The sequence below is a fragment of the Leuresthes tenuis genome, unplaced genomic scaffold (assembly GCF_036924035.1).
Source record: "Leuresthes tenuis unplaced genomic scaffold, fLeuTen1.0.hap1 SCAF_20, whole genome shotgun sequence".
NCBI lineage: Eukaryota > Metazoa > Chordata > Actinopteri > Atheriniformes > Atherinopsidae > Leuresthes > Leuresthes tenuis.
In genome coordinates, this window is record NW_027325374.1 from 22918778 (window position 1) to 22938422 (window position 19645).

General features: G+C 41.8%; 1 protein-coding gene across 2 annotated transcripts in view; it reads left to right on the forward strand.

The window, feature by feature from the left end:
- The window catches only part of fasn (fatty acid synthase), a 109461-nt gene that overhangs the window by 84247 nt on the left and 5569 nt on the right, over positions 1–19645 (forward strand). For both annotated transcript variants that reach the window (XM_072373579.1, XM_072373580.1), the window contains exons 31-40: positions 135–257; positions 6341–6564; positions 6744–6945; positions 9478–9629; positions 10293–10384; positions 10492–10886; positions 13729–13920; positions 14567–14794; positions 18200–18411; positions 18714–18812. In XM_072373579.1, coding sequence (XP_072229680.1) covers positions 135–257; positions 6341–6564; positions 6744–6945; positions 9478–9629; positions 10293–10384; positions 10492–10886; positions 13729–13920; positions 14567–14794; positions 18200–18411; positions 18714–18812 — 1919 coding nt within the window. The remainder of the gene's footprint in view (positions 1–134; positions 258–6340; positions 6565–6743; positions 6946–9477; positions 9630–10292; positions 10385–10491; positions 10887–13728; positions 13921–14566; positions 14795–18199; positions 18412–18713; positions 18813–19645) is intronic.

Sequence of the window (19645 nt, forward strand, 5' to 3'; positions counted from 1 at the left end):
ATATCCTGTCAACAAAGAACGATTGATCAAATCCAATATGGAAGTGTCAATTAAGGGGAAAACCTCCTTGAACAGTCTGGTTGGGATTGGGTCTAACATACAAGTTTAGATGTGTTTTATGTGTGTATTTTCAGGTGCGGATGTGGTGTTAAACTCTCTGGCTGAGGAGAAGCTTCAGGCGAGCATTCGCTGCCTTGCCAGACATGGACGATTTCTGGAGATTGGCAAATACGACCTCTCCAACAACTCCCCACTTGGTAAGAAAGGACCTCAAAAGTCATAACATAAGTGTGAGAAATTACCTTACATTATTTTCAAAAGTAGTAGTCAAGTCAAATTTCTTTGTATAGCACATTTCATGTACAAAACAATTCAAAGTGCTTTACATAAAACAAAAGCATTGCAGCAGGGAGCAGAAAAATCATTAAAATACATAAAAGAATGAAAAAAGAAAGAGAGAGAATAATTAAAATGAAATTATAATGATTAAAAACAAGCAACAGTCTTGATAAGTTAAAAGATACCGTGCAGATTACATGCATAGACACATGAGAAAAGAAATGTTTTTAACCTGGATTTAAAAATGTCTACATTTGGTGACAGGTTAATCTCCTCTGGCAGTTTGTTCCACTTGTTTGCAGCATAACAGCTAAATGCTGCTTCTCCAGGTTTAGTCTGGACTCTGGACTGGACCAGCTGACCTGAGACCTTGGATCTAAGAGCTCTGCTGGGTTTATATTCTCTGAACATATCACAGATTCTGGGATTTGTAAATCATCAGTAGGCTTTTAAAATATATTCTGGGACTGACTGGAAGCCAGTGTAAAGATTTTAAAACTGGTGTGATGTGTTCAGATCTCTTAGTCCTGGTTAAAACTCTAGCAGTAGCGTTCTGGATGAGCTGCAGATGTTTAATGCTCTTTTTTGGGAAGTCCAGTTAAAAGAGTATTACAGTAATCGAGTCTAGTGGAGATTCAATTAAATTCAATTCAATTTTATTTATATAGCGCCAGATTACAACAATTGTCATCTCAAGGCACTTAAGTAATATAGTCCAATTCAAGCCAATAGGAATTCAATTCATTGTAATCATAATACAATTAATTCATATAGAGCCAATTCAAAAAATAATATCCTAGCTAAGGAAACCAACAGATTGCACCGAAACTTGTCTTCAGTCCAGTCTCCCGTCCTGAGCGTGCCTGTGGCGACTGTGGAAAGGAATGACTCCCTTTTAACAGGAAGAAACCTCTGGCAGAACCAGACTCAGGAAGAAACCTCTGGCAGAACTAGACTCAGGAAGGGTGGCCATCCGCCTCGACCAGCTGGGGTTTGAGAAGACAGAAAAGAGGGAAAAGAGGGGGGAAAAACACCATAACACCATTCAAAGGATATCTGTTGGAACAGGGAAACACAAGTTAATAACCACAATAATGTCACATGTACATAATATCATTTGAGAAATTAAATGGGGAAAAAGAGAGCAAAGTGAGGAAAGGTGTGACAGATGAGGTCCCCCAGCAGTCTAAGCCTATAGCAGCTTAACTATGGGATGTTTCAGGATTACCTGAGCCATCCCTAACTATAAGCTTTATCAAAAAGGAAAGTTTTAAGCCTAATCTTAAAAGTGGAAAGGGTGTCTGCTTCCCGGACATTTACTGGCAGCTTATTCCACAAGAGAGGGGCCTGATAACTGAAGCCTCTGCCTCCCATTCTACTTTTAGAAACTCTGGGAACAACAAGGAAACCTGCAGTTTGGGAGCGATGTGCTCTGTTAGGAAAATATCTTACAATGAGAGCTTTAAGATATGATGGAGCTCGGTCATTAAGAGCTTTATATGTGAGGAGAAGAATCTTAAATTCTATTCTGAATTTAACAGGGAGCCAAGGAAGAGAAGCTAAAACTGGAGAAACATGATATCTGCTGTTAGTTCTCATCAGAACTCTGGCTGCAGCATTTTGGATCAGCTGGAGGCTTTTCAGAGAATATGTGGGACAGCCCAATAATAAGGAATTACAGTAGTCCAATCTTGAAGTAACAAATGCATGAACTAGTTTCTCTGCATCACCCTGAGACATGATGTTCCTGATTTTAGCAATATTACGAAGGAGAAAGAAGGCAGTCCTAGAAACCAGTTTTATATGTGCGTCAAATGATAAATTCTGGTAAAAAATAACTCCAAGGTTCCTCACTGTAGAACAAGAAGCCAAGGAAATACCATCTAGAGTAACTATATAACCAGACAATTTCTCCCTGAAGCGCTCAGGTCCAAAGAGAACAACTTCAGTTTTGTCTGAATTTAAAAGCTGACAGTTCTGAGTCATCCAGGTCTTTTTTTTTTTTCCCTTGTCCTGTTCAGCATGATGGCAGCAGAATTGTAGTCTGAATACCTTTTATGCCAAACAGATTTGCTTTGCCAAGGGAAGTTTTATAAATGTAAAGCTCCCCTTGATGCCCATATATTTATTTTTGTTTACAATATATAACATAGCTGAACCGGACCGGGAAAGAAGAAGAGGAAAGAAGAGGAAACAGAACAAAAATAGAAACAAAAACCAGACAACCAGCTGCTACACCTGTAAAAAAACAAAACAGACAACAATCCATGGTCTTTGTTGCGAATCCAGCCTTAGAGCCACCAGGAGCTCCTGAAAGCAGACAAGCAGAGAAAAAACAAACACACAAACAAACAAAAACAAGCACAAGTAGCAGCAATTGCATACAACACAGCTGTGGATGTAGATGACCTGAGACAACATGATAATACATCAACTGCTTAGCGTGCATGCGACTGGACTAATGAATGTGTGTGTGTGTATGTGTGTGCGGGTGTGTGTGTGTGTGTGTGAGAACATGCAACACCCATGGCACAGGACCTACATGATAACCGTGCTTAGTTATGAGTGTATAAGCGTACACGGCCACAATCCACAGCCCCCCCCAAGCAATCAGAAGCAGGCAGAGAGGGCCACAAGACCCAGGCCACCAGCAGCCCCCACGGAGCACAGAACCCAGGAAGCCCACCGCAGGGACAACCACGCATCCACCCAGAAGACTGCAGAGGAAGCCCCCGGACAGAGCCCCCATAAGCATAGGGCAGAGGCCCTCCGGGAGCCAGGGGCAACAGCCCACCGACCCCACCAGGCCCCAGCTGCCCAGACATGGGCCGTGCACCGGACCCGGGCCCCAGGAGCCCGAGCGCCCCCAAACCCCCCGGCAGAGGCCCCACCCAATACCCGGGAGGGCCAAGCGCCCCAGACAGCCACACAGTGGGTCAGCGCCTGTCCCAGCGCCCCTGGCCAAGTGCCCTGGGAGTCAAGACGTGCCCACAGGTGGGTGAAGTCGTGAGCAGCAGGGAGAGGCAATGCCACCCCCCCATCGGGAGAAGCACAGGCAGGCCAGATGACAGCAAGTCCCAGACCCAGGCCCAATCATCACCACACACACTTTCATGTCCCATACATCCACACATCCACACGTCCTCCCTCGCTCGACTCCGCTGGGGTGTAGCGCAGCAGGCACACCAGGGGGGGCCAGCAGCCCCCCAGCCACCACAGATCCCGAACCAGCAGAGTCATCCAGGTCTTTATGTCTTTAAAACATGCTTGTAGTCTGACCAACCTATTGGTTTCATAGAGAAGTACAGCTGAGTATCATCAGCATAACAATGGAAATTTATGCCATGCTGTCTAATAATGTTACCTTATGGAAGCATGTATAAAGTAAAAAGAATTGGTCCAAGCACAGAACCCTGAGGAACTCCACAGCTTACTCCGATGTGTGAGGAAGATTCTTCATTTACAAGAACAAACTGGAATCTATCAGATACATATAAATTAAACCAGCCTAATGCAGTTCCTTTAATCCCAATAACATGTTCAAGTCTCTGTAACAGAATGCTGTGATCGATCGTATCAAATGCAGCACTGAGATCCAATAGGACAAGCACAGAAACAAGTCCGCTATCAGAGGCTAAGAGGAGATCATTGGTAACTTTCACCAGTGCTGTTTCTGTGCTATGATGCACTCTGAATCCTGACTGAAACTCTTCAAACAGATTACTTCTATGTAAATGATCACAAAGTTGAGCTGCAACTATTTTTCAAGAACTTTAGACAAAGAAGGGAGATTGGATATAGGTCGATAATTAGCCAACACTTCTGAATCAAGAGTAGGTTTTTTTAAGTAACGGTTTAATTACAGAAACCTTAAAAGTCTGAGGTACATATCCTGTCAACAAAGACCGATTGATCAAATCCAATATGGAAGTGTCAATTAAGGGGAAAACCTCCTTGAACAGTCTGGTTGGGATTGGGTCTAACATACAAGTTGCTGGTTTAGAAGAGACTATTGCTGTTGTTAGCTCAGAAAGATCAACTGGGAAGAAGCTGTCCAAATACAAATCAGGTTCTAAAGATACTTCTAAAGCTGCTGGACTTGATGATACATCAGTGATAATAGTGGGAAGGATTCCATTAATCTTCTCTCTGATAGAAACAATTTTACTGATAAAGAATCTCATGAAATCATCACTGCTGAGAGTTAAAGGAATACATGGTTCAACAGAGCTCGGACTCTTTGTCAGCCTGGCAACAGTGCTGAAAAGAAACCTGGGATTGTTGTTATTCTCTTCTATCAATGATGAATAATAAGCAGTTCTAGCTTTACGAAGCGCTTTCTTTACGTTATTAAACTATCTTTCCAGACTAATTGAGACTCTTCTAAATTAGATGAACGCCACTGTCTCTCCAGCCTTCTTCCAGTCTTCTACAATGCACGCAGCTGTGAATTGCTGTGAAATGAATGCATGGATGAGTTTTTCCTGTTTTTTTTGGGAGAGAAAACCTTTAATTGTGTTGATGTTTCTGAGTTGGTAAAAAGCTGCCTTGGTGACAGCTTTGATGTGGCTGCTGAAAGTCAGATCTGAGTCTATCAACACTCCAAGGTTACGAACTTGATCAGTGATTGTAAAGGCCCGAGTCTCAAAATATTTACTGCTGACCCTCTTCTCTTTGCTACCAAACAGAATTATCTCAGTTTTGTCTTCATTTAATTGTAGAAAATTCTCTCATCCAGGTGTTTATTTCCTCCAGACACTGACACAGTACATCTGCTGGGCTGCAGTCGTCTGGTGACAGAGACACATAAAGTTGTGTATCGTCTGCATAACTGTGATAATTGATGTTAAAGTTCTGCAATATCTGACCCAAAGGGAGCATATACAAATTAAACAAGAGAGGCTCCATTTGTGAGGGCTCGGTGTGGCAAGAAAAGCATGAGGAAAATTAACTGAGCGTTTAAGTGTTTTTCCTTTATGCACGCCATGTATTGGCATTGCATTAGATTTCACAGGTGTACCTGTGCCACTGATATTTACACAGTGAGTGTAGTGTCATTGTCAGCGAGGTAACTTGGAGGGTTTTCCTGATCTGATATGACAGTCAGAGGACATGATGCAGTGGCATTATGAAAAATGTTAGTGAAGCTTTCCCTTAATTAAATGTATTTTGATCCCTAACTATGATGTTTTCCTAACGTAAACCAAGTACATTTATTGTGTAATGAAGTATCACAGTCATGAGTTGTTATGAAGGAAGTCCAAATAAAGCCAGAAAGAAAGGAGGTGAAATGTATTTTGGTCATCTCCTAAAATTTTACAATTTTGTGGGAATGTTCATGTGACTATTCCAAAAATTCTGAGCTATGATATAGCTATTCTTGTATAGTATTGTACTTTGGAAATATAAAGAGCTATACTGTGCAAAGAAAAAACAGATATTTGTTGGAATTAGTTGAAAACAACCTGTAAAAAGTGGTGAAGCCAGAATCTTCAGCACAAGATGGATGGATAAAAATTACCAAGGGACTATGATCTGAAACATTTTACTCACTACATGGGAATTCAGGAGAAACAGTGTCAAGAGAAATTGGAGAGCTACACTGTGTTCACATTGCCTTGTAGCTAGTTTTCTCTTTCAGTTTAATATCTCAGAACAATAGAATAATGCTTTCCTGCTTCTGTTTACTATTGACACATTGCTGGTGATTCACATCTGGCTGCATAAGGATAACTTGCAACATGCAGCTGCAGAACAGTGCAATGAGAATGCCGTATGCGATAATTGTAGAAAATTGTAGCAATAAAAAAACTGAGACAGTGTGGACAACAGAATGCTGAAATATCCTTTTTGTCTTTTTGTTTAATGAGGTCACTCATTTGCCCTAAATAAGAATTTTGACTCTTGGTTGTTTCATCCTAGTTAACGCTGACTTTTAGAGGCAGCAGCAGCCAACGCTAAATCAGTGAATAGTGTCCCTGTGTTGCTTTGACCTCCCCAGGTATGGCTTTGTTCCTGAAGAATGTAGCCTTCCATGGTATCCTACTGGATGCTCTCTTTGAAGAAGGCAACAAGGAGTGGGAGGAGGTGTCCCAGCTGCTGAAGGATGGCATTATGGGAGGTGTTGTTCAGCCTCTAAAGACCACAGTGTTTCAAAGAGACCAAGTGGAGCAAGCATTCAGATACATGGCACAGGGCAAGCACATCGGCAAAGTCCTCTTGCAGGTGAGTTTTCTCTCTGAACTTCAGCTTTTGATGTTACTCTAAGAGGGTGCGAGATTTACTCATACTCTTAATAGACCTTCCACCTCATGAGCAAGCTCATGTGAAAGTTATTCAGTGATGACTGGAAATTACATTACTATGTTGGTATGTGTCCTCTCAACCTTCTTGTCTTTACACAGGTCCGGGATGAGGAAAGGGGTTCAGCTGTTCAGCCTGCTTCCCCTTTGTCTCTACCAGCTATCTGCCGCACCTTCTGCCTTGCATCCCACTCCTACATCATCACTGGTGGACTGGGTGGTTTTGGTTTGGAGCTGGCTCAGTGGCTGATGGAGAGAGGAGCCCACAGACTTGTGTTGACTTCTAGATCTGGCATCAGGAATGGTAAGGCACAGTGACCAAATGTTTCTGATGTTCATCACAGTAAACGAACACTCAGTGGTGTGATGAATAGCTCGGTCTCCTCACAGCAGGAAGGTTCCTGGTTCCAATCTCAGCTGGTTCTTTCTGTGTGGTGCTTGCATATTCTCCGTGTGTATCTGTGGGTTTTCCCTTGCTTAGCGTTTGAGTGACACCTTTTTGAGCCTTTAGGAGCTTCCCTGTTGTGTCTGTGGCTTTAATAGCAAGGGAGTGAGAGTTGTATAAAAGTCTACATTGATGTTCTGACGTATACATTTCCTGTACGTGAGCTTGCTGAGGACTGACACATAGCTAAAAGACTAAAAATACCAAAAAGAATCAGGTGGAGGAGCATCTTGCAACTACATCTCGTTAATTGGCAAAAGGTCAGTAACATGACTGTGGAGAAAAAGAGCACCTTAGAGAGGCAGAGTCTCTCAGAAGTAGGTTCCAACAATCTGCAAAAAACTGAATCTACAATCTTCCCACGTCCCAGAAAGTTCACCCCAAGGTCAGACAGTGGAGATGTTTGGTCATAATGCACAGCAGCACGTTTGGAGGAAACCAAACACAGCATATCAGCACAAACACCTCATACCAGCTGTCAAGCACGGTGGTGGAGGGCTGATGATCTGGGCTGGTTCTGCAGCCACAGTACCTGGGCACCTTGCAGTCATTGAGTCCACCATGAACTCCTCTGGATACCAAAGTATTCTACAGTCAAATGTGAGGCCATCTGTCCCACAGCTAAAGCTGGGCTGAAACTGGCTCATCAACAGGACAATGATCCCAAACACAGCAGCAGATCTACAGCAGAATGTGTGAAAAAGAAAAGAATCAAGGTGTTGCAATGGTCCAGTCAGAGTCCAGGCCTGACTGAAATGCTGTGGTGGGACCTTAAGAGAGCTGTGCAGAAACCATTGCTGCAAACCTCAATGAGCTGAAGCAACGCTGGAGAGAAGAGTGTCAGAAAGGAAACATTGACTTATCCCCACAAGGACGGTGTTGATCTGGGGTTTGTTACCGGGGAAGTTCCTCAGTGACCTGAAAAAGTTATTGAACATATAAAGAAACCCTTCAGGGGTGGAGATGGGGAGTTATTGAGGACTGTTCAAGAACAGCTGAAAAAAATTATAAAGGTGCACAGAAAAAAGCTGGAAAGAAAGCTCCAGGAAAACAATGTGAGAGATGTCTGGCCAGGAATGATAAAGATCACAGCTTTAAGGTGAAAGAGGATCAGACTGATGGAAGTATGGACAGGGAGGAACATGTATTTCAGTAGGTTAAATTCAGATCAACACTCAGCCTTGTCTTCACCTGCCCCCAGCTACACAGACTCCACACCCTCCCTGGGCCTACAGCTTTCATTTCACACCTCCATAATGTCAATGTCAAAGCCTGTAGCTTTGCAGTCGCCCACCAATCGGAAGGTCGGTGGTTCGACTCTGGCTTCCCTGGGCTACATGTCGAAGCGTCCTTGGGCAAGACACTGAACCGGTGGAAGCCTCCACAACCCCCTGGATCATTGACTACCTGACAAACAGACCACAGTTTGTGAGACTGGAGAGTTGTGTGTCTGAGAAGGTGGTCAGCAGCACAGGAGCACCACAGGGGACTGTACTCTCGCTGTTTCTCTTCACTCTCTACACCTCAGACTTAACTTATAACATAAGTCCTGTCATCTCCGGAAATACTCTGATGACTCTGCAGTGGTGGTTCATGGAACTGGTCAGTCATTTTGTGGCATGGTGTGGAAACTATCACCTCATCTTGAACAAAAACAAAAGGGATGATTGGGGATTTTAGGAGGACCTCGAATAAGCCAAACACTGTCTCTGTGGGAGAAGAGTAGGAGATTGTGGAGGAATACAACTATTTCGTTGCATTTCCAGTCCAATCTGTTGTCCATGTGAACACCAAAGCCTGTCTTCCAGAAGGGACAGAACATGTCCTTCAGTGTCTACACCAAGATGTTTTCTATCTTCTATCAGTCTGTGGTGGAGAGTACAATCTGCTGTGCAGCATCTGTTGGGCAGCAGCATCAGAGCCAGAGACTCAAAGAAACTCAAGAAAATTATTTAAAAAGGCTGGCTCTGTGCTGGGGACTGCTAAGGACCCCATCATGGAAATTTTTTTCAAAAGCTGCCCAGCAGAATCAACAATACTGCACAACTTCTGCATGACATTCTCATCAAATAGTGATGTGTGTTCAGTCAGGATTTCAATAGCTCTGCTGCGACAAAGAACAGCACAGGAGGCCAGTCCTACTAGCAGCAATAACTACATAATGACTAATTGCTCAAAATTGTTTTGATTCATTATGCTACAAAAAAAATTCCCATTTTGTGATTATTAAAGAACGATCATTTCAGTCGACTTGGTGCCATCGTAGTGTATATACCATCTTTTGCCATCACTAAAATCCCTTTTTAAGAGGGAAAGTAACTATCATGAGAGATACAAACTGCAGCTTGGATTTTTTTTTTGTTCACAGCCTGACTTAATGTTTGTTTCTAGGTTACCAGGCAAAACGTGTGCGTGAGTGGCAGAATCAAGGTGTAAAGGTATTGGTGTCGATGAAGGATATCGGTACACTGGAGGGAACACAGCAACTGATTGCTGAGGCCTGTACGCTGGGCCCAGTGGGAGGTGTATTCCATCTAGCCATGGTAACATACCAAACCACCAGATCCACATTTTTCTTTGTAGACATTCTAAGTAATTAGTGTTCAATTTTATTTTTCAGCCACTACACCATCTTAGTTCTCCGGATATACACTGTTCGTTGGTCAGTTCAGTGATTGGTCTACTATAGTCTAGAGTCACAGTAATGCAGATTTTTGTAAAGTTTGTACTGATATCAATGTTTCTTAAGCCAATTGGCTGACTGTATTTGAAGTGCCAAAGTGGGATTGACATTTTTATTGTTGTGTGGAAAAAAATTAAAATGGCTTACAATCTTCCCTTTAGAATATTCTTTAATTACCATAATAATTCTGTCTGTACATCAATACCGTCAATATTCAGTTAAAATTAGTATTTTTATAATAATTAGATTTAAGGCAAGGCAGTGGGCTCTACTTCCTGTGGTTTCTTTCTTTATACATGTTAACTTTTCATGTTCATAATTCAAATTCTGAACACATTTACTTATTCATCATTATGGTAGACACAACATGGTCTTTAATTGTGATTGATTTCATTGTTTTCACTGCCATCACATACTTACAGCTATGGCTGACCTGTTCGTGTTATTGGTTGAAGATAGGCTCTTATGGCTCTCATTTAAATTTTACATGGATGAATTACTATGTCTGGTGTGTCATCATCAGGTGTTGAAAGATGGCATGTTGGAGAATTTGACGCCAGATCTCTTCACAGATGTTAGCAAACCTAAATATGATGGCATCACAAATCTCGACAAGTAAGACACAAATTCCTTCCCTATTATGTGCATATCTAATAACTTTAAGGAAAAAAGGCTGTGGATTTCTTTCTATGTTAATGTAGAAATTTCCATTCCCTTCTCAGAGTGACAAGAAAGTTGTGCCCAGACCTCAGTTACTTTGTGGCCTTCTCCTCAGTCAGCTGCGGCCGTGGAAATGCTGGCCAAAGTAACTACGGTTATGCCAACTCAGCAATGGAACGTGTGTGTGAAAAGCGCCGCTATGATAACCTGCCTGGATTAGCAGTCCAGTGGGGTGCCATTGGTGATGTGGGTGTGGTGCTGGAGACAATGGGTGGTAATGACATGGTGATTGGTGGAACCCTGCCACAGCGCATTACATCCTGCCTGGAGGTGCTAGACTTCTTCCTGTGCCAGCAACACCCAGTGATGTCTAGCTTTGTTCTGGCGGAGAGGACATTGGTGAAGAATGAGGCTGGAAGCCAGAGAGATTTGGTGGATGCTGTAGCTCACATTTTAGGTAAGAGATGGGCTTTCTGAAAACAACTTTGAACAGTTAATGAAAGTTGCAATATTTAGTTTTCTTTTTTTTGTTGTAGTGTCACCTTGAAATATAGTAGACAGGATGTGCAGTGCAGGACTGAGTAGTTCAACTGATTGAAAAAAGTCGATTTATTGTTTGTTTAAACTGAGAGATTTCATTTAAATAATAAAAATGAATAAAAAATAAAGTACGCTCACTTTCAACCATAAGGTTTCATGTATCAGGACGTAGGACGGTAGGGGAGTATGACCCTCACTGGGTCATAGAATTAGGCCAATACAACCCCAGTACAAAAACATGACATATTGCACTTTGTCACAAGTATGGTAGTGGATGGCTGATGATTTGGACTACTTTTGTAGCCACAGGACCTGCTTAGCTGTCATTGAGTCCTCCATGAACTCGAGACACCAAAGTATTCTAGAGTCAAAAAGGAGCCCATTGGTTCATTCATCCAACCATCTTTTATGCATTGATCCATTTTCTGCCACTTTATTGGGGAGGCAACAATGAGCAGAGATCCCAGACCTCCCTCTCACCAACCACCACCTCCAGCTCTTCCTGGAGGATACTGGGGTTTTTCCAAGCCAGCTCAGAGAACTAATCTCCAGCAAGTCTTGTATCTGCCATGATGCCTCTTCTCAGTTGGACATGTCCAGAAGGAACCCTGAGCAGATGCACAAACCTCAACAAGACTTAAAAACAACCCTATGTTCAAATGTGGTATTTGCTATGGGCAAACTATGAAAAGTAAAGAGGTGCAAAAACAAAACACCAATTCAGATTGGGCAGACCATGCCTCCCAATCACACCCCTCCACATTTCACTATCTTTTCCCACATGAGCATTGAAGTCCCCAAGCAGGACAATGGAGTCAACGGGCGGCACACCTTTGAGCACCCCATGCAGAGCTTTGAAGGAGGCCGAATACTTGAAACTGTTGTTTGGGGGCATAAGTGACCATAAGTCACAATAGCAACTATAAGTGGCCTATCACTGATCCACAGTCATAAGGAAGCTCTTTTCCTGTCTGCTGGGGAAACCATTATTTGAGCACTGAGGAGGCGGCTACATACAAATACACCTTCATTTGTCACATCAATGGAAAGTACAGATTGGAACACAGTTAAATCCCTTTGAGGAAGAATGGTTTTGTGGTTTTCTAGTCTAGCTGGCTACTCAAAGCGTTTTAACACTACATGCTACATTCACCCATTAATGCACACACTACCCATTCACACACGTTCGTAATTCGTACCACCAACCTTCCAATCAGCAGATCACTGCTTTTCTGAGCTACAGCTGACCTTAGGCTTTGTACGTTGAGTTGAGTCTGATTTTATCTAGCCAGTATCTCTCAACCTCTGCACAAGTTCTTTCCCCACCTTTCAGTGACCTTTTATGTCCCTATAGCCAGTCTCTGCAGCCCGTGATTTAAGTGCCAAGATTTCCGTCCTTGACCACTACCCAATCCATTATAAACCTATGAACCACATCCTGAAGGAAATGGATCCACAGGAAGATTGTCCCTTGTAGCTCGTGCCTGACCACCCTTGGGGTGAAGGCCTGTCTAACAGATGCTTAGGGTGAGGTCCCTCTAATCTGGTAGAGGTGTCTGGGTATCATACCTGTCCATCATAAAGATTATAGTTTGTCTGACACCTGAACTCGGGATCGGTAAGCCTTGGGAGATCCCACCAAGTGTGAAAGGTTCCCAACAATACATCTTTCAGGACCCTTGGGGCTCTTAGACTCAGCCACAACTATAAGGTGGCAAGTCAGTGTGGTCATCTGTCCGACAGCTAAAGCTTGGCTGAAACTGGCTCATCAACAGGACAATGATCCCAAACAGCAGCAGATCTACAACAGAATGTGTGAAAAAGAAAAGAATCAAGGTCCTAAAGAAAACCATTACTTCAAGTTACTGCTGCTTAAGGCGATTCTACATGCTGTTGGATCATGGGGTTCACTGAGTTTTGCACATACTGCTTCTGTGTTTGGTCTCAGTCACATGACTTATTACAATGCGTCATTGTTTATTTAACAAAAATTTATTGTAGATTGTATTTAATTAAATTTAAAACCCGGCAAGAAGATTTTTTTTTATTGTGTCCCGATGCGTTAAAACTTTAACACAAAACAGGATGCACCTTCTTTGATGACATTTTTTAAGAAGTTGGAATACAAAACAATGGCATTAGGAGACAAGCTGGTTTTGAAAGTTCATAGTCTCCCTTTTTAATTGATATTTGATTTCAGTTTAATGAAAGTTTGCTGTATTGTGAAATTAATTTTTCATAAAGATCATGGTTGTTTAGTTTTTATATTTTTATAAACACAGGATGTTTTGATGATGTAAAAAATCATTTTATTTGCAGGGTGCTGTATTTTGTAATTGAGTCAGAAAAAGTAGTCCTTGTACAATTTTGGAGCCTTTATTGCAAATGTTTCACAATCTGGTATGTGATCAGGGTCGGGGTTAACGGACACGTCGAACCATCTCACAGCAGGGACCATTGTGCATTTTCTTTTTGATTTTGAAATGTAATTGGACTTGGACAGGATGTTCCTAATTTTGACAATATTATGTAGTTGAAAGAAGGCAGTCCTTCAAACTTGATTTATGTTTGAGTTAAAATTCACGTGCTGATCAAAAACAACTCCAAGGTTCCCCACTGTACCAGCTGATCCTTGAATTATATGTCATCCTTGACTTATATGTCAAGGAAAAACATTCCTACTATCTACTTTTTTGTTTCTCGTCTTAAACATGATGAACTGAAGCTCATATGACTTTCTTTGCATCCTTCATCAATAGGTGTGCGGGATGTGAGCAGTCTGAATGCTGATGTCTCATTGGCTGACTTAGGCCTTGACTCTTTGATGGGAGTGGAGGTTCGCCAGACTCTAGAGCGTGACTATGACATTGTCATGCCCATGAGAGAGATCCGCCAGCTCACCATTAACAAGCTACAAGAACTGGCCAAGGGCAAGCCTGAAGTATCAAGTGGTATTAAGCGCCTCTTAACCTATTGGAATGATAATGATAATAAGAATATTTGTGGTGGATTTTAATTATTGATAAGGACAATACATAGCAAAGTTGTACTACCTTGGCAATTTGATTGTCTGAACAAAGCTTGGAGTCAGTGATGGCAGGCACCGAGCTTGCTTGAGGTTCATTGATCTATCAAGTCGGTGTTCAAATGTTGGGGGCTGATCGCAGAGTGATCTCTACTTAAGCCAGAATAATTTTTGTGAAGTCTAACATTTGCTTGACAGAAAAGCCAAAAGATGAGATCACTTTTGTTACAAATCAGCAGGACATACAGGTGTGTGGTGTCCACATATTATAACTGAACCCCAGAGAACATGGCTGATTACAATAGGAAATCTCCTGTAATTAACAGATAATTATATTGCAATGGCAGTAACCCAGATACTTAGTCCATCCTTTTAAATCACTTAGAATATTGAGCTTGTTTTGACACCTGTTAGAGCATGTGAGTGTGTTAAAGGCATAAAAACAAATACTTAAATGTAGTGACTTAGCAATCAGAGATTTTGTTACTTTTTTCTTGGGTTTCTTGAGATGCTTTATAATACAGATGACGCAGCAAATTTATTATTTTTTTTGTGCAATTCCAACTCTCTAGAATGTCGTCATGCTACAGCTAAGAAGGACGGCATTCGCTCTGTGTTGGAATCGGATGTGACCCAACTGCTAGTCAACCCTAATGGTCCAACTTTGGCACCACTCAACAGGATTCAAAGTCAGGAGAGGCCACTGTTCCTGATCCATCCCATTGAAGGCTCTGTTACCGCCTTTAAGACGCTTGCCTCCAAGCTTAGCGTGCCTTGCTATGGCTTACAGTGTACAAAAGGTACTGTTGCTTACAAGATTGCTTGTTTACACCACAACATGTAGTTTCAGATACAGTCTCAAATGTTTCCTCATTTTCACATTCAGATATTATACGGATCTCCCTCAAAAATCTGCCCTCATGGTCAAAAAGTCCCTGCTTGTGTGCACATATGCAGACATGCTCTGTTCTTCAGTCTGAGCCCTTTGTCTTCACTCAAAGTCTTATGCTCACAAAACTTCTCTTGGATTTTCTCTACCTGCTCTCACTTTGTTGCTATATTGTTATATGTTGTTATATAATTTAAATTAAATTCAGTTTATTTATATATCGCCAAATTACAAATGTCATCTCAAGGCACTTAAATAATATAGTCCAATTCAAGCCAATTGGAATTCAATTCATTGTAATCATAATCCAATGAAATCCAATTAATTAATTCCATAATAATCCAATTCATTCATATAGAGCCAATTCAAAAAACAATATTCTAGCTAAGGAAACCAACAGATTGCACCGAAACCTGTCTTCAGTCCAATCTCCCGTCCTGAGCGTGCCTGAGGCGACTGTGGAAAGGAACGACTCCCTTTTAACAGGAAGAAACCTCTGGCAGAACGAGACTCAGGAAGGGTGGCCATCCGCCTCAACCAGCTAGGGTTTGAGAAGACAGAAAAGAGGGAAAAGAGGAGGGAAAAAACACCATAACACCATTCAAAGGATACCTGTTGGAACAGGGAAACACAAGTTAATAACCACAATAATGTCACATGTACATAATATCATTTGAGAAAATAAATGGGGGGGGGGGGGGGTGGAGATTTTGAATAATGCCGCTTGGGCTCTGTAGCATCCACAGGCTGACTTGAATGCTGAGATGAGGATGGTTGCGGATCGACCTTCTTGCAGTAAAACATGGAGCAACTTTCTAGTCTTAAATTGATTTTGTGCACGGTCAAATAATTAATTAAATTAGTCGTGTTGCTGGCCTTAGCAGCGATGACTTTTTGGCATATATTGCATTGCGCACTATTGGCATCAATCTTGGTGAAATGGAACGTGAACCCCGTCTGTGGGGGTAACCACATTTTCCTGCATGCAGCAAAATGTAACGTTACTACAGCCAATCGAGGATGAGTTCTTGATCACGTGATTTATCTCTGGGTACCGAAACTTGGCACCAAAAGACGAGGCATGTTTTGATACTCTGTACTACCGAAGCATTTTGGTCGGTGCCCTAAAAGAACCGAAGTTCGGTACCCAGCCCTACATGAAGCGCTCGGGTCCAAAGATAACTACTTTAGTTTGTCTGAATTTAGAAGCAGACAGTTCTGAGTCATCCAGGTCTTTATGTCTTTAAGACAGGCTTGTAGTCTGACCAATCTATTGGTTTCATCTGGTTTCATAGATAAGTACAGCTGAGTATCATCAGCATAGCAATGAAAATTTATGCCATGCTGTCTAATAATGTTACCTAATGGAAGCATGTATAAAGTAAAAAGAATCAGTCCAAGCACAGAACCCTGAGGAACTCCATGACTTACTCTGGTGTGTGAGGAAGATTCTTCATTTACAAGAACAAACTGGAATCTAACAGATAAATATGACTTAAATCAACCTAATGCAGTTCCTTTAATCCCAATAACATGTTCAAGTCTCTGTAACAGAATGCAGAAATAGTACAACCTTTAGATTATCACAAAACGCCAGACTGGCTTTGAAATACAATTTAAAGATTAAAGTTCATGTAGTTTCACAACTAAAACTGGGATGCACAATGGCAGACGTGTGCATTCACATTGTTTTTTTGAAGATTTATAAACCCATGTGTACTTATGCTTCTCTTTTATGACTCTCAATCATCCAGAAACTATTAGCATGTGACTTCCTGACTCATTGGTTGACTGAAATGGAAGCAGACACTCCCCTAATTTGTCATTTAAATCTAAAGACATAGTTTGCAAACAGACCTGATAATGTTAGCAACAGTAAAGAAGAAGCAGAGTTTTCCTGAATTTAAACTGAGGCTCTCATCAGTGAAGCAGAGGAAATGAAACTTGAACTCTGTGATCAGGAACAAAACAAAAACTGCTGAAATAAAAAAGTAAGAAGAGATCGGCTCTGTAAGCTCAGAGCAAACAACCCTGCAGAGGTAAAAAGTAATGGTGGGATTATAAACGCTCATCAGCTCGTACACCAGGGCCGATCTGCAGCCTTTATCTGCAGCAGATGAACACACAGCTGTACAGTACATGGTCTATCAGTGTGGATACAATCAGGAGACACTGATGAACAGATGCATCATGGGAGGTTTGCTGTTTCCTTCAACAGTCCTGTGGGATGATCTGATGCCAGAAAATCAGAACTATCTCTTTAGGCTCTCACTGGAGAGAATTTCCACAGACATTACACGTGACGTGCAGCTGCAGTTATTAGTTACTATAATTATGAGTATATAATAAAAATTGATTATTGGGGAAGTTCTGGGATTTTGCCTTTTTTGTGTTATGGTATTTGTGTATGTTGGTGAGCTCAAAATACAAACATTTTTTCATTCTACAGTACAACCTCTCACAGGCTTACGTAGGACTTCTCTCCACAGTAGTCACGGAGAATTGTTTTGTATGTCCTAAACAAAAGATAATCCAAAACAGCGGTCAGGAGATGCCATCTAAAAGATACTTGTACTCATTAAGGGAATTGTTCAGCCTCAACAGCTGGCTTTAGGTGTCTCTATTATCTGCTTTGGATCTACAAATGCTCTTGAAGAAACTTTCAGGGCGTATGTGTCCAAAGGTCTATACTAATGTGTATTTTTCAAGAATATATAGGATTTTAAACATACTGTAATCCAGCTATGATGTTAGCCTACAAAGTGCTTAATGGAACGGCTCCCATCTACTTGAATGCTCTTGCAAAGGCTTACGTCACAACTCAGTCCCTCCGTTCGTCCCAGGATTGTCGTCTAGCAGTGCCTACACCACGCCTAAGACAATCCAAACTCTTTTCATGTGTCGTCCCACAATGGTGGAATGACCTACCGAGCGCTACCAGAACAGGGGCGTCCCTCTCTATCTTCAAGAAACCCAGATCTTCAGAGAGCATCTCCTATCCTAGCACTTACCTTGTACTTACCTACCCCCTCTATCTCTGCACTTTATCTTTCTGCACTTCCTTCTATGCCTGCACCCTATCTCTACTCTGTCACCTCTGACAGTCGGACTATTGGGTTCCTTCTATGTAGTTTATTGTTAGCTTTTTATAAAGCTGTTATATCTTCATTTGTAAGTCGCTTTGGATAAAAGCATCTGCTAAATACATGAACATAAACATAAACTACATTTCGAGTGTTTTGTGTTTACACTGATCTGATGATATCAGTCCCACCAAGCTCATGTTAATTGCTCCCCTCTTTGTTTTCTCTCCCAGCTGCTCCTCTTGACAGCATCCAGTCGCTGGCAGCCTACTACGTCAACTGTATTAGGCAACTTCAGACAGATGGACCATTTAGAATTGCTGGCTACTCTTTTGGTGCTTGTGTAGCCTTTGAAATGTGCTCTCAGCTGCAGACCCTGAATCAGCCTGTGGAGTATCTCTTTCTGTTTGATGGCTCACACTCCTATGTGGCAGCATATACCCAGGTTGGAAAACAGAACTACGCCTCACACAACAGTCAATTCACTGTGTGATTGAATGAAATGCTGGGATTTCCTGTGAAACTCCTTCAGGTGTTTATTTTTTCCCCAGGGTGCTCTCTGTGATCACACTATCACATTTTACACGGGATCGTTTTAAACTGTCTATCCTGAGAGGGATCATTACAAAAACAGTGTACTGGGATTTTGCAGTAAACAGCACAAATGAATTATGTGTCCACTAGATTGTAATGTAATGTGAGGACGATTGAAAATGTCATCTGAAGTCTACTGTATTTGGTTTGCAGAGCTACAGGTCTAAGCTGACTCCAGGCAAAGAGTCTGAGGCTGAAACTGAAGCCCTGTGCGCCTTCATCCAGCAGTTCACTGGGATCGAATACAACAAGGTACATAGCACACACACACAGGAACATACACTTATCAGTAATATCCATCAGTCACAACATTCATTTAAATTTGAAGTGGAGGTCTGAACAGCAGGGCCACTGGAACAGTTTGCTACCAAACATGAAATAATCCTTAAACACAGAATACTAATTGTTCTATAATGAGAGTGAACACAGCTGAGCTGCACCTTTCCTACGTGGAACCGTGGGGACAGTCAGTGAGCAAGGACATATTAGACATGTCCCAAACAACTGGGATTCTGGACGAGACCGCTGGACTGCTTTTATCTGAACTAGTGTCACCTGCTTCATTGGAACCCGTGTGATCAGTTCCTTCATTAAGTACTCTGGAGTTTATTCCAAGTGGGACGTTTGCATTTGAGGAGTCTTACTGTGACCTCCATAACATGAGGTCAGTGGAGCTCAGTGTAAACAGGCTATTGTTGCACTGAAGCAATAAACCTGTGAGAGAGATGGTGTAGAAGCAGCTCAGTCTATAGTTTGGTATACAGACACATAAAACAACTTCTTCCACGGAGGTCAGTAGAATGAAAAGACCTGGACCTCTGTGGAATGGCTACAGGAACTTTTCCATGGCAAAGAAAACCTCTTCACAACATGCAGCCAAGTGAGACTTTCTACAGGAAACTTCATTATCATCAATATGAAGATCGACAGATGTTGCCTATAGCAAAAACCGTGTTCACGTCCATTTGTTCTGGACCTAACTGTATTTGTTTTCTTATCTAATATGGTATGGTTACATTTCAACAGAGTGAATGTCATGTTTCTTAAATCTGTTGTCATTTTTGGATGCATGAAAATAACTCAAT